General features: G+C 34.9%; 1 protein-coding gene across 5 annotated transcripts in view; it reads right to left on the bottom strand.

Moving 5' to 3' along the window:
* Positions 1-1,166: 1,166 nt before the first annotated feature.
* Positions 1,167-16,699, bottom strand: part of LOC110100028 (zinc finger CCCH domain-containing protein 15) — a 31,239-nt gene continuing 15,706 nt past the window's right edge. The window contains exons 2-3 of one of the 5 annotated variants that reach the window (XM_020827393.2): positions 12,532-12,641; positions 1,167-1,430 (exon numbers count right to left, since the gene is read on the bottom strand). In XM_020827393.2, the coding sequence (XP_020683052.1) occupies positions 12,537-12,641 (105 nt within the window). In that variant the 3' untranslated portion in view covers positions 1,167-1,430; positions 12,532-12,536. Of the gene's footprint in view, positions 1,431-5,525; positions 6,189-7,757; positions 11,580-12,351; positions 12,642-16,699 lie in introns of those variants that run through there. The other 4 variants (XM_020827394.2, XM_020827396.2, XM_020827395.2 and 1 more) reach the window with 4 other exon arrangements.

A 16,699-nucleotide genomic window follows, 5' to 3' on the forward strand; every position in this document is an offset into this window, starting at 1 on the left:
CCTTTTGCTAGCATTTGCAAAAGCGCGGCAAAATGACCATAATGCAGCAAATTAGGATTGTTCTCGCCATTCGGTCTCCGCACATAATAATTTCTCTAATATCATATGAATATATTTTTTTCTCTTTTATATGATTATTGTTAGATCCATAATTATTCCTAGCATTTTTATTGAAAAAAAAAGGTTACATTTTGTTGTAAAATTTCAAAATAAATATATTTATTTTCATAGGCTTTCAAAGTCATAATTTTTTTGTATTAAGACATCTTGGCACACTTTATCTTAAATGAGGCTATTTTTTTATACATATCATTAATTTTATTAGTCACATGTACCTTCAAATACGACTAAATTATTAAATAATATAATTTAACTATCAAACATTTACAAATATAATTATTAAGAAAACAAAAAGCCAATCCTCATACAACACTTATCAAAATACCTTAATAAAATTTAGGCTTCGTTTGGGACGGCTTTTTTACTGCTTCTTAAAGCAACTTTTTAATATAAAAATTAAAATTTTTATACTAAAAAGTTGCTTTAAGAAATAGTAAGAAAGCCGTCCCAAACAAAACCTTAATTTCAATATATTTTCACGCATTTATCGCTGACCTAATTTATTGCTCCCCACGCCAGATAATAATTCATACATATCAAGACTCCCAACTTTCATCACAAAAGACATCTTCCATAATTCATATCTACTAATTATATTAGCACCTTCTTTAATTTGGGTTATGAACACCTATTATAAATCTTAGGCTTCGTTTGGAACTGCTTTCTTAATATTTTCTAAATCAACTTTTCAGCAAGAAATTTTTGTGCTAGAAAGCTATTTTAACGGCAGTAAGAAAGTTGTCTCAAACGAAACCTTAATCTTGTGTCTCATATACGTTGCTCTCAACATATTTATTTACGTGTGCGATTTCCCGAGACAATAAACTCTTCATCAACATCATCGAATAATCCAACATCCAATAATTCATAATAAAAATAGGAATTATGTTAAACCCAAATATAGTTAAAATAATACCATAACATTGAATCTTAAAATATATATATATATTTAAGCTAATTAAATATTAATAACTACTTAATACAAGAAAACCACTAAATGTTGGCCTAATTATAGCAACCTACCCAACAAATCTAAGCTCACAACATAATAGAAATGCTATCTCCAAATAGCCATAATAATAATTAACCTTAATGTTGCACATAATTACCAGGACAGCCACTGAATCTATCAACATCATCAAATAATAATAATAACAATAATGCTGATCATCATCATAACTTTTTTTGACATATTAAGAAGATTGAAAGATGAATGACTTCTCAAAATTGACTTCTTCTGAATAATTTAGATGTAAATGTCACAAAAGGAGCATATTGTTTGAAGTGGTGGTTACCAATCACGTCTTATCCTTCAATAAAAATGTTTAAAAAAGTCATAATTAATAAAATAATCATCACTTAAGACAAGATTAATCAATAATTACACGAAATCAGGATAAACTAATCACATTAAAAAAGGAAATTCAATGATATCACTATCAGCTGTAAGATCATGGCAGGTCAAAATCATGTGAGAAGCTGATACAATAAACAAACATAAATACAGCAATGAAGACATCACCATAATAATAAAATTAAGATGGATGCTGAGTCAATAAGTAAATAAAGTCACAATTTCAAAGCCTGGTTTATGAAACCACTGATTTCTGGTATCTGGTTTTTGGTTTATGGAAGAAACTTATGATCCTTTTGTGAGGAATCTTCTTTCTTGGAGTGGAAGGCTCTTAATCTTAATCAAAGGTTGAGTGTGTTGGGAAAAAAATTAGGTCACTTGTTGGTTCGGATCGAGCTCAAAAATTCAAAATTGAACAGGTTATGAAAAAATATTTTATGCAAATTTAGTAAGTAGTCGGTGGATCGATATTTGCAATAAAGTCAGAATGATGGTTGAAAATAAGGCTTTGTTTGGGACGGCGTTCATTTTTGTATCATAAAAGTGCTTTTAAAAAGCAGTAAGAAAGCTGCCCCAAATGAAGCCTCCTCTCAGGTGGGATATTTGGGGGTGAGCCTTCTAAAGATTACTAATCTTTACAGGTTATTCCGTTGATATCTTGTATTTGCAAGTTCTTTCGCTAAGAAGGGTATTATGGCTTCGTTTGGGATGGTTTTCTTACTGTTTCTTAAAGCAGATTTTCATTATAAACGAATGGTTTTCTTACTGTTTCTTAAAGCAGATTTTCATTAAAAAATTAAATTTTGTAAGCTAGAAAGTTGCTTTAAGAAGCAATCAGAAAACCATCCCAAACGAAACCTATATCACTTAAATGGTTTGATATATGAGATATTAGAGTTGAGAAATTCATTAAACTCCATCATTATCATAGTAAAATTGATAGCAGTGGCAACATGAAGCAGATATTAATCAAGCAAATATGTATAAAATTCTTAGTATGTTTGTGTTTTTATTTTTTTCTATTTTATTTACTATCTGTGATTTGAATTAAGTCTCGTCTAATTCTTAACACAACACAAATGAAATTTCTATAAGGCTAGGTGCAGGTCTAATTGAACTGGCTAGAAATTTAATTAATAGCATACACATAAATACATGACTGTTTGCATATATTATAAATGAGTAATGTTATGCTTCCCCAAATGGAATTCCAAAAAAATTTAGAATTTTATGGATTCTTGTGCAATGGTGATGTGGATGCTTACATATAGTTTGGATGGCATATAAAAATAATAAAAAAACAAAATATATATTACAATGTAGGTTTAGTTGGAGCGTATACATTTACTTTTTAAGCATTTAGATTTGGGAGCGTATACATTTACTTTTTAAGCATTTAGATTTGCATCCATAATGTACAATATATAATGGTGTCAATGAATGACACAACCCAACAACCCAACCTGGACCAGACATAAAAAATAAGCTTCGGTTGACCTATTGAATAGATGGATCGGATTTGGATCCAAAAAGTTGACCCGTTTTAATAAATAGATCAGATTCAAGTTGGCTCACGAACCCAATTTTGACCCTAAGGTCACACGTTAAATTTATTTCCTTAAATTCGTTTGCTTATTAGTATGATCTACTTATTTTTTTAATCAATTAACATATTATAAAAATAATAATCAAAATGGGTTAACGTGTTAGGTTTGAGTTATTTGGATTGTCAGCGAGTTTTGTTCATGTCCATATTTTTGACCAATTTATTAAATTTATTTCTTTAAATTTGCTTACTAGTATGATCTCCTTTTTTTTTAAATCAATTAACATATTGTAAAAAAAATAATCAAAATGGGTTAACGTGTTAGTTTTGAGTTATTAAGGTTGTTAGCGAGTTTTGTTCATGTCCACATTTTGTACCAATTTATTAAATGGGTCGTTTCGAGTTGAAGGGATTCAAGTTGAATCAATTTCAAGTCGAACATAAACTTGACCCATTAGTTCGTTTTGACACCCTTATGTACATATATGCATCTATTTTTACATGTTCCTTAGTATTTAAGGATGTCATGTGCTAGTGAGGATGAACCAAAGTTGTACATCAATGTCTAACTCATATTCAACGCAAAAGATTAAGGTAATTGCCGATGGTCAATTATTTGATATTTTTGCACCAAATTAATTTTTAAGTCCATGTGAGACTAAACTCAAAAATATTCATGGACCTTAACAATCTTCCCTCAAGTAAGCTTTCTACTTTGGTCATCACTCCCCCTCGAATGGAAGCATCATGCACTAAGAGTCCACTCAACCACGAGGTTTTATCATGGAAATCACCAGCTCTTGACTTTGCTCAACAATAGTGGGGGTGCCAAAATTCATGTGTCGCAAAATGCATACATGATCAACTCTGATACAATTTGTCAAGAGAATGAACAAAACATAGGCCAAATTTAGGAGATATACTAGCACTCAAACTTATATTCAGGCTTAAAGCTTAAACTTAAGGATGTGGGGCAACCATATGATATTTCTGCACTAATTTTATTTATTTTTAGCTATTTGATAGAGGACTAAACATAAAGCCTCTTATGTCTTGAAACCTTCCTCTCACAAAAGAGCTTTCCACATTAGTCATCACTCATCCTAAAATAAAAATATCAATAAATATCATGCAATAAAAGCATCATTGAGAATTGAACCTTGCTCAACCGTAATGAAAAGGCTAAGACTCACAGGGACCATAAATTTATGAACCTCTCAATCATAGCTAAAAAATCAACTATGATATCTCTTGCTAGGTGGTGTAATTCAGAAGGGAATCAACGTTGAACCTCATAATTAGTGATTAAATTCACTTTTAACTCAAAAAGTTAAATTTATAGTTGAGATCACTTGATATTTTTACATCAATATATATTTTTTCACTCATTTTTCAGCTATATTTTCATAAAAGAAATCCCATGGAAAGGATGGTAGGCTTTGTCTCTCTCTTTAATATATACATGATGTACAGAGAATTCAAAAAGCAAGAATCAATACTTCAAGTTTCATTTGCAATGCACAATAATATTACACAGATACATAATATACAAAGAATTCAAATAAAAACACAAATATATTCAGATATCATTATAACTTGAAATATGGTGAAATCCGCATCTTAATTAGTTGAACAAAAGGGCATACGACAAAATAATTTCTTGAAGCATTCATCCTAATTATGTAATTCAAGATATCAACAATCATTGTGCCATTAGCATAAATGTGATTTGAAGTCTTGATGACAAAAAAAGATAATCTTTGGTGGAAGGAGGCATGGGATACTTCTATACTTGTGTGTGTTAGGAAATTCCAAACAGGATATTAATTGTAACAAAAAAGCAGTTTTACATAAACATAAATTGATGTTTAAACATTTCGGATTTGTTTGAGACAGCTTTCTTAATGCTTTCTAAAACAGTGTTTTAGTTAAAAATTTCTTGAATTAGCACTTTTTTACCTAAAAACTGTTTTAGAAAGCAATGAAAAAGCTATCCCAAACAAAAACTTAATCTAACAATAGCTATGATAAGACACTGAAATAGTTATAGTGGCAAATGAGTATTGTTGCTAAACAGCTGACCTCTTATTGTAATGTCGTAAGCTAGAAATGATAGGCTAAAATGGATGCTAAAGGATGTGAGAATTTCTTTTATCGGATCTCTTATGATCTATGAATCAAAACAATGGTGCCTCCAGTTAGATTTCCTGTTGTAAAAGACTATCCCTCTGTTTTCAAGTTTCTATAACTATAAACAGTAGTAATCCTTAGCCCATTCGGTGTTCTGCTGTGTTTTTTTCCTCTGATCTACTGTTTAAAGTAGATTTGTCTTTAATTTCACCCAAAACTTCCTGTGGTTACCTGATTTTCTGATTAATGGAAACAGTAGATTTGTCTTTAATTTCACCCAAAACTTCCTGTAGTTACTTGATTTTCTGATTAATGGATGGAAGATTTTCCCACATGTGGTAAAGCAATAGCAGCAGCAAGTTGAGCACTACATTATTGGCTTTCCCCTAATCTTTTTTAAAAAGACTTCTTCCTTTATTACATATGTTCCTTTCGGTCATCAATTAGTTATGTGACTATATCAATTCTAACTCTAGTTTAAGACAAACATGGAAGATCTATCTTGTATCATTGCAGAGTGCTGCACTAATAATCTTTACAGACCCATTACAATTAATCAGCCAAGCTGATTCATTGACTGCTTATAGTATGCTCTCTTCCCTTCAAAAATAGCTTTTAAAAAGATAAGAGTATGGCTAATACATTCCTCTTTGACCACAATCCTAAAAAAAATTGCAAATTTTGCCTCGAAGCTCTGTACTTGACCTAAAGTGACGGGGCGTCTTGGTATTTTTTTTCTCCTAACATCTTAATTCATCTTTGCAAGATTAAAAGGACTTCGACATTTCTTTTTGGAAACTCTCTTTTAAACTATTGGTGGTTTAACGCTTTCTGTACTCTTTGGAAGGCCTTTCTTTTCACCCCGGCTCTCTAGTGGAAATCCTTAAAACATCTTGTAATTTCTGCCAGTAAAATCTTTGCTTCAAGGTTGTTGTCTCTGGAAGAGGTGAGTTTCAGCGTTCTCAAAATGTTAATTTCACTCAAAATGCTCAACTTCGGGTAGAGGGTAACATCTCTTAAATGATTATTAAAAGCCACCTGTGAAAATTGACAGATTAAGAGCTATGAATATAATGGATGTATAGAAGAAAATATCATATTAAAAACTAAATGTCATGTCTTGCTTTTCATAATTATACTCATGATGATATTTACTTGATATTATATTAAACTGATTTACAGATTGATAACTCATACTGGCATTAATATTGATACAACATACTAATATGATTCGTTAGGTGATAATACTCTTTATCGTGTGTCTTTTGACTTCACTGAACATATTAATTTTATTATTAATTTTTTAAAATTATTATTGTTTATGTAAACTGATGATTGATATTGACTAGAACTGAAACATACATATTCATTATATTACCTTGTATTGAAAATAATGATAGAGTTTTGATTTTCTGCTTGATTTTTTAGCTCATTATATGAATTTTTATGATTTCAGATTATGGAATGGGTCATGATCAATTGGAGTGAGGTTGATAGAGATCCTCGAGTTTTATTTAGATTTTGTTCTGCATTTTTTTTATTCTTTTGTATTTATGAGATTGTGATATATTAGTGATTGTACTGATCTCCTGAATATTATAAATTGATTTTGGGAGAATGTATACAACAACAACAACAATAACAACAACATCAATCCTTTATCCCACTACGTGGGGTCGGCTACATGAATCCTTTTTCTCCATTGTGTCCTATTAAAAGTCAAATTCTTGTTTAAATCTAATAAAGAAAGGTCATTCCTAATATTTTCTAACCAATGTCTTTTGTAGGTCACTTACCCCTACCGTTTCTAACATAAGTCAAAATCTAATACCTCTACTCTCCTAACCGGGTCATCGGAAGCCGCCGTTTTATGTGACCAAAACCATCTAAGGCGACTCTCTCTAATCTTATCTTCTACACTGGAGCTACTCCAACCGTTTCCACGTTAATATGCTCATTCGTCTTTATCCTTATTTGAATTCTGTTGATTGAATATCCCCATCTATTTCACCATCACTCTGAACAATAGATCCAAGATATCGTAAAACGTGTACTCTTATTAATGACTTGATCGTCCAAAGTCACAATCCCATCACTAGGTCTATTACTACTAAAATTACACTCCATATACTCCGTTTTAGATCTACTCAAGAAAAACCTTTAGACTCTAAGGTTGACCTCCATAACTCAAGTTTACCTTCAACTCCCTCTCTAGTCTTATCAACAAGAAGAATATCATCAGCAAAAAGCATACACCAAGGTACATCCTCTTGCAAATGTCTAGTGAGAACATCCATGACTAAAGCAAAAAGATATGGGCTTAAGGCTGATCCTTGATGTAAACCCAACCGAAATGGAAATACTTGGACAATCCACCTTGTGTTTGAACACAAGTAATAGCTCTGCATACATATCTTTAATGATTTGAATATAACATTATTGACTCCTTTCTTTCTAAGAACTCTCCATAGCACTTCTCTTGGAACTTTATCATATGCTTTTTCTAAATCAATAAATATCATATGTAGATCCTCCTTATTTTCTCTATATTTCTCCATCAAACCTCTTAATAAATGTATGGCTTTCATAGTCGACCTACCCGGCATGAATCCAAATTGATTTTGAGAAACATTAGTATCACGCCGCAATCTATGCTCCATAACTCGCTTTGGGGGGATGTATATAATGCAATATTTTGAGGTATGTAATTGTTGGTTGCTTTCGCTGGTTATTATTTATATTGATGATTTATAGAAGCTCTGATATATTTATAAAAAGATAAAATACATAATTCTTCTAAATTTGATTCTAGGCATTACATAGAGGCCTATAGCTTTTCAGCCAAGTATTGACCGCTAGGGTGCGGCTGAAATCAATATATGAAAGGGAGTTAATGGTGATAGTGTTGGCAATAGATGACAACCTTACCTATTGGGATGACACTTCATAGTCAGAACAGACCAAAGGAGTTTAAGTTCCTGTTAGAGCAAAGGATGGTTACAAAGGAGCATCAGCGGTGGCTTTCCAAGTTGTTGGGTTATGCCTTCGAGATTTAGTACAAGCCTGGGCTGAAAAATAAAGCTACAGGTGCTCTCTCTAGGCGTAGTGAAGACCCTCGGGTTATAACTCTATCTATTCCCATGGTGGTGGATTGGGAGGCCTTGAAGCGTGAGAGCGAGCAAGATGAAGAGCTGAATAAGATCGGAAACACTTACTACATGACAAGGATAGCCATCCTAGTTACTCTTTGATGGGTTAGAAGCTGCTATACCAGGGATGGTTTGTGCTATCGAGGACAACGCCACACATCCCTCTCTTGTTGCAGGAGTTTTATGGCACAACTATTAGGAGATATTCAAGAGTTCAGAATACATCATAGACTGGTAGTGGAGCTATACTTAGTGGGCATCCAGAAGGATGATGAGGAGTTGGTGGAAAATTGTGATATTTGCCAGAGATAAATACATGACTATCGCTCCAGGTGGTCTTCTATAGCCTTGGACATTACCCGAGAAGATGTGGGAAGAGGTGATTATGGACTTCATTGAAGGACTACCTAGATCGGAAGGGTTCAATGTGATCATAGTGTTGGGTTCAATGTGATCATAGTGTTGGTAGACAGATTGAGCAAATATGCTCATTTCATTCCCTTATGTCACCCATGCACCGCGGTGTCGGTGGCAGCCGCATTCATTAAAGAGGTGGTTCGTTTACATGGCATACCTGAAGCCATTATGTCCGATCAGGAGTTCAGGACAAGGTCTTTTTGAGCCACTTATGGAGAGAGTTATTCAAGATGTAAGAGATTATCTTGAAGTGGAACACAGCATGCCACCCTCAAATGGATGGCCAAAAGGAGGTGATAAATTGCAGTGTGGAGACTTATCTTTGTTGCTTTGTATCAGAAACACTAAAGATATGGGCTAAGTGGTTAGCCTGGGGGGAATATTGCTATAAAACTTCATATCATACAACAGCCCATACAACATTTAATCATATATGGGAAGGATCCCCCTCATTTAATAAATTATGAGCATGGCAACACACCAGTATCATCAGTGGAGCAGAACTTGGGAGAAAGTGATCGGATTTTAGTAGAATTGAAGGAACATTTATAGAGAGCACAGTAAATCATAAAAAAGCAGGTAGATTGACACAAGAGAAACACGCAGTTTGAGGTAGGGGATAGGGTTTATCTGAAGATCCAACCGTACAGATAGAAGACTTTGGCTTGACGAAGGAATGAGAAGCCTCCTTCTCGTTACTTTGGACCTTATGAGGTAGTGGAGCGCATTGACGCAGTAGCACATCGCCTAAGGTTGTCATCGACCGTAGCCATCTATCTCGTATTTCATGTATTGCAACTGAGACAAGCCATTGGAAACCACACACCCTCGCCTGCACTATCGGCCACACTGTCAGAGGATATGGAGATGCTATTAGAACCAGTGGAGATGAAAGGGGTGCACAAAGGAGATAAGGGATCAAGGAGGTGCTGATCAAGTGGAATGATTAATTAGAGTATGAGGTGACATGGGAGCCCTACAATAACATCCAGAAGCAATTTTCCTCTTTCCACCATGAGGACAAGGTGACTTTTTGGAATGAGAGTATTGATGCAGCAGTTGGCAACATAGCTGCCAAGGTGGGCAACAACGCAAGTGCCCATGTGGGGCCCATGACCTCCTTTATCGCCTATAGGAGAAGAGGATTTGGAGGAACTCTTTGGGAAAGATGTAAGGGACATTTATTAGAGGATTTTGAGCTATTTAAGAGGGGAAATTATGGGGGTTAGGGTTTATGTTTTAATTTTATTTGCTACAACCATTTTTGTGGGAGTTTTTGGGTTCCTAGTGGCTGTTAGGAATTGTGGGAGAGACGATTCACCTCTAGAACAAAATTGTGGGAGAGATGATTCACCTCTCGAACAATGAGTCAACTTATATATTGTCTTCCTTTGCTTGGAGATTGGTAATTACAGCCCCTTGGTGCTATTTCTGGATATATTTAAAGTAAATTAGCTATTTTTTAATATTGTTGAGTGCTGTTTTGGTCATCAAATCTTATCAGTGAGTTGAAAACCTGTTAGTGAGAATGGAAAATATAGAAAGAGTAGAGAGGAGAGTTGGCTGGTAGAATCTTCACTATTTCAATCAGAACATATCAAAGATACAAAGTCTCAAACTGTTCCTCATTACCCTTGTTTATAGAGTTTAAAGGATTACAGGAAATTACATAGAGAAAAATAAAAATACATGCTACAAGAATACCCATACAATGCAGCATGTTAATCTAGGACATGCGTCGCCTCTTGAATGATTATAGGAGGGTAGAGTCAACAATCGGGCAAGCCCATAAGTGTAAGCATGGCCACCCCCTCCCTAGCCTTTGCTGGGTTGTTCGATTTCTGCTTTTGCTACCTGCTTTCCCCGGTTTCCCTTTCTGGGCTCTTCGGTTCTGCTCCCTACTTTCTCGGTTCCCCTTGCTGGCTGTTTGGTTCCCGTTCCTTGCTTTCCCGGTTCCCTTGCTGGCTGTTCGGTTCCTGTTCTTGGCTGTCTCGGACCCCGGTTCCCTTGCTGTGGCTATTCGGGTGGGGGTCCAAACGTGCTTTAAATGCTGCCTTTTTTGGTTGGTAGTGTGGGCAGTTGAGCATGGCTTTTGGCCTCCCTTTTCTATCCTATTTATAGAGGAGTTTATGGATGTTTTAAGAGTGAAAATTTAGTGATTTTTGGAAAAGAAAACCTGCGGATTTTGTTCTAGCTTGCGAGCTAGCCTCGTTTCCCTTTCCCCTCTATTATTTAGTCTCGGAACTTCTAATCTATTTCTTCTCTCCACAAGTTAACATTCCATTGTATCTTTCTTCTCAATCAATGAAAAGTTTTTAGGTGTTTTTATGTTCTAAGATTGTGTTTGTTTGTATGTGTTTTCCGTTCTCATATAAGTAGTGTTTTATCCTATTTTATTTGTTAAAGTTATTTTGAAAGGAAGGCGTATAGTTATTTGCAATCTTAGTTTTCCTAAATTTTGATTGCATCATAGAATCATTTGATTAGGTCAGTGAATGGCGTAGGAAGCTCGAGGTCGCCTTGTCATGAAAGACAAGCAGTGGTGTTTGCGGGGGTAAGGAGTCTCTGAGGTTGGTAGTGGTGGCCGAATGGAGTGGGGATCCCCTGAGATAGATGCTTTCCTCTGGCTAAGTTTGGTAGGCTCAGAGGAGAAGAATCTGATTGAGACGAGTAACGATCCATTTGCTTCGCAAAGAACTTCATGGTCGCCCATCATAGGGCAAGCTCCTTGCCATATGTGGGCGAGTGGCGCCCATCGATAACATTGGGCGAGTTCCTCTCTAGTGTTGGGATAGTTCTTTGAGGTATCTGTTCCTGAGAAGAAAGACTCTCGTCATGACCAAGTCGCTACCTGTCAAAACACCTGAAAAGGCGATCATGGGTATACACAAAGGATAGCAACAATGGTCCTTTTTAAGGAAAAATTCAATACTCAATTCAAATGGTTCTTTTTAAATTCCTATTTGTCTACCCAATATAAAAATAATTGATAAAAAAGGAACCATACGATTAAACGAAAGGGTAAAGAGATAATTCAACCTAGTAAGGAAATCATGTGAGGTACGCTTGAGATAAAATAATTAAAAAAGTGCTACACGTAAAAGATACAAATATTTCTAACAAGATAATAAACATGCCTACGACAAAAGGTGTCTTGACATTAAAACAAAGAAAGCAGGCATGAGTTTGTTCACATAAAGAAAAGTGGTACAAATTTTTTTTTTCCTAAAAACATAATTAAAAATATGAGTCCTTAAACAAACACCGGAATAACACTCAAGCATCCATTAATAACATTGAAAAAATTACTAATAAAGGTAACTCTAGGTGCCGAATGCCAAAAAAAAAGTATTCAATGCACAAATTTAAAAGCACTAAAGATGAGTGAAGGAAAAACAACAACATCATCATTATCAAGCATTTATCCCGGATTGACTACATGAATCTTTTTTCTCCATTGTATCCTATTAAGAGTCAAGTTCTCAAGAGTGAAGGAAAGAAAAGGCAAAGGTAGATTCACTTTTGTGATGGGAGATCCACTTCATTACTTACGCACAAGGTGAGTGAAACCATCCCATAGGAAATGAAAAGTATACAATTTCATACAACTAAATGCAGAAATTAGGGAACAAATAGAATGAAATTCATGGAGCAATTGTAAACCATTTAGAGATGTATTCAACCCCACCTGATTTTCATTTAACCGTAAGTACATTTATAGGCTACATCATGCTGGTCTAACTCAACATCATAAAACAAAGAAAAATATATAAAAACATGACGAATAATTATGGAAAATGGTGATATGTAAGTACCATAATTATTTCTTTTCTTGTGCCATCTTCTTTCGTATCTCTTGAGCTGTATTGAAGATACCCAGCGTCGGTGTGTTACAAACAAAGCATTTCTTATTCTTTGAATGATGCTGCATATCAAAAGTTTACAGCAAAACAATGTTTAGATTCAATAATAAAATAAACGAGTGGCAAAAAGACAAATCCTGCTACTTCTATCTTTAGTTTCAAAATATCAGTAACAACGAGGTACACTAAACAAAGCACACAAAGTACCCAGAAAAAACTTACTATGTAATAAAAAGCTTGTCTGCTTGTTTGATAAACAGAAAATAGAATAGCAGCGTTAAAATTCTTGTTCTTAAACCAAGAATAGAAGGCTATGTAACACCAAAAAATGTTTACTTATAACTTGCAACTACAAGGAGAATATAGCATTAACATTCCATCGTCCTCAAAACTTCAAGAGACAAATCATGTTTCTAAACCACTGCACCTGGATGCATGAAGAGAATTTTGATCATTGAAAAGAACAAGTTCTATTTGATTCCCAACTTAGCCTTAATAGATACAAAATGGACACTATCGCATGTACCCGTAAAAGGACCTACTTTAATGAAAAACAAATAGCTCACCTATCTGACTTTAAACATCTATTCAATTTTCACTAGAGACCAAAATTGCATGTTACATGAAATAAGGCCAGCACTCAATATTTTTGTGGCACGATGTAGAGAGTGGTTCAAGGTCACAATAATATACAAATGTTAAGCACGTTAGCTATAGCTCCTGAAACAAAACATCATCAACTAAGACAGTCATTCTAATCAAAACTTCCTCAAAAAGTTGGGATGAGACTAATGATGATGATGATGGCAATGTTTGGTTGATTGTTAAATGAAATACTATCATATAGAATAAGGTGTGATACTGATAGGAATTGATAATCAAAACAGTACACAATAATATAAAAAAAATGGCAACTTATTCCAAATAGACCCAGAAATAACACAAAGAGCTTTTTTTACTAATTTCCAAACAAAGCAAGGCAAGATACAACTTGATTCATTGTCTGATAGGAGAATCGTCTCTCCCATAATTCCTCGTAGCTACTAGGAACCCAAACAACTCACAAAAACTGCTACAAAAATTCAAAAACATAACATAAAAACCCTAACCCTCCATAATCTCCCTCCTTAAACGGCTCAAATCCTCTAATAAATGCCCCTTACATCTTTCCCAAAAAGTTCCCCCCTTTCCCAAAGAGTTTCCTCCCAAAGCCTCCTCCTATAGGTGATAAAGGAGGTTCTAGGCTCCACCTAGGTAGCTGGACTGCTGCTGCCAGCTGCATCAGATACATCCCAAAAAAAGTATTTAATTCTGGATTAATCCAAATTGGTTAATCAAGGCACCAAGTTTCATGCTTATGATTTTTAAGTAATGGTGGCAAAACAAGATCATGGTCTTTCTGAATATACACTATTGAATCATCATAAGATCCATAAAAGCACTTAAGTGAAAGCCTAAGGGGAGATCAGTGCCAATCTCAAAGCCATCAACACAAATCCACCAACTAATAAACATGTCCAAAAACACTCTCAAGGTCTAAGGAATTCATCCATCCATCAATTACCCTAGGGCTACAATGATCAAGCACTAATCTTAGACATGGTATGTATTGCCCCTAAACCCTCAAATCAACCAAAGGACTAAGACACCCCCAAGCATTTTCATCCAATGTGAACCTTGGATATGAAGTGTCTCCCCCATCTATCATCCATATCTTCAAAAGTCACAAACTAGTAATCCACACCACTATAAATACCTTTCCTTGTGGAGAAAGCTAAAGTACTTTACATTCAATTCAGGACTTTGATGTCACAACCAGATGCTCATCATTAATGACCAAAATGCTCAGGCATAAGGAGAGAGAAAAACAATCTCTCCCAACTAGCCTAACTTGGTTTAAGACATTGGAATCCCTAACCTAGAAAATATAAATAGAATCGAATATGATCCAACTAACTTGACTTGGTTAATCCGATCATTCCAAAACCTGTTTGGCTAAACATGAATCCATTTAAAGTATTTGGTTATACCAATCAAAATCTCAGATATAAAAAGCTAATTAAAAGCTTCATAATTGAAAAGAAAGTCAGACATTATGTCTCTAGGTCATGATAATCCATATTCCCAAAACCAACTTGGTATCCTGTCAATAAAATGATAGGAAGCGCTTGCATAAATTTAGGAAAAGTCTTGGCTGAAATCTAATTTTAGCAATTTCAAAAAACCAATGACAAGAAAATCAAGAATAGGACACACAAGAACATTTTTTATTGAAAGTTTTATGAAAGAAAGGACAAGATACAAGTGGATCTTCAATTAGAGAGGAAGATCCCGCTCTCTCAAATCTCTAGCTGCTTGCTAGAGCCCAAACACCCTAAGAACAATCTAATTTCAGTAAACAACATATAACCATAACCCTAGGAAAAACACCTTACTTAAAGCAAACAATAAATAACAAATACACAAACAACCCTCCTCCAATTCCCTCTTATTTCCTTAATTATTTTTCTCCCAAATCAGCCCCCCAAATAAGCTTATCAAATCTAAACCCTTCAATTAGAAAAATATTCCTAATTAATCTCCCTCTAAATCAGCCCCCAAATATACTCTCTTCAATTAGAAAACATCTCATAATTAATCCCAATTGATTAAGAACATTCCTAAATAGCTCACTCTTGATTAGGAAACTACCTAATTCCCTCCCAATTACTCTTGATTAGGAAACTACCTAATTCCCTCCCAATCAAATCGATCGGTCCATCAATACTCCCCTCCCAAAGTATCACCTCGTCCTCATGGTGGAACAAAGAAAATTGCTACTGAAGCACTTGACTAATAGCACTGGGTTGACATTAGGTGAATGATCCCTAAATAGCTCACTCTTGATTAGGAAACTACCTAATTCCCTCCCAATCAAATCGACCGGTCCATCAATACTCCCCTCCCAAAGTGTCACCTTGTCCTCATGGTGGAACAAAGGAAATTGCTACTTAAGCACTAGACTAATAGCACTGGATTGACATTAGGTGAATGGTCCCTACCTTTAGCATCTCCAAGATCAATCCCTCAATCTCATCCTTTTGGATTTGGGGATAACGGTATGGACAGACATTGATAGGTGAAACAACTTACTTCAAGATGATAGCATGCTCGTGTTCCTACGGAGGAGTCAACCCCTAAACTGGCTGGAACACCTCTCGATACTGCTGTATGAGTGATTGAATCTTCTCCCTATCTTCTTCGCCATCCAAGATCTGTAGCTCCACCAAAAATTTCAATCCTTCACCATTTCCCCTCATTAGAAGTGGCTCCAAAATCACATTCATGTCATCTGTCAATGTAACTGGCAATGTTGAGCTAGCAGGAACAAGAATCTCCATAGGTGAGGTCATTAAATTCTTGTTCACTTGAGATTGAGAAACTACATCGAATTTGGAATCTTGCCCGGTATAAGCAAGATTTATTAAGCAAAACTTTGCATCAGATTCAACTACTCCAGCAAATTTGTTCATCCTTTGTTGATAGTTCTGCTTGACAAAAATTGAATGTCGTTGATGTTGATAATGTCCTTTGAAGTGAATATCCAACAGCTTGTTTATCATTCTTTCTAGGTTAGAAAACTTTTCCTCCATTGATAACATTATGTCCTCAAACGCCGATTTGAGTTGGTCAACATTTCCTTTAAGACTTTCTGCCAAGGCATCAACTTTCCTTACTGCCATAGTTTCCAAAAAAGTGCTCATATACCAATTTGATAGGAAGTACTTGCAGAAATTTAGGAAAAGCCTTGGCTGAAATTTGATTTTAGCAATTTAAAAAAACCAACGACAGGAAAACCAAGAATAGAACACACAAGAACATTTTTTTTAATGAAAGTTTTATGAAAGAAAAGACAATATACAAGTGGATCTTCGATTGGAGAAGAAGATCCGCCTCTCTCAAATTTCTAACTGCCGGCTAGAGCCCAAACACCCTATGAACAATCTAATTTCAGCAAACAACACATAACCCTAACCCTACGAAAAACACTCTACTTAAAGCAAACAATAAACAACAAATAGCCAAACAGCTCTCCCCCAATTCCCTTTTATTTCCTTAATTATTTTCCGCACAAATCAAC

The sequence above is a fragment of the Dendrobium catenatum genome, unplaced genomic scaffold (assembly GCF_001605985.2).
Source record: "Dendrobium catenatum unplaced genomic scaffold, ASM160598v2 fragScaff_scaffold_993, whole genome shotgun sequence".
Taxonomy (NCBI): domain Eukaryota; kingdom Viridiplantae; phylum Streptophyta; class Magnoliopsida; order Asparagales; family Orchidaceae; genus Dendrobium; species Dendrobium catenatum.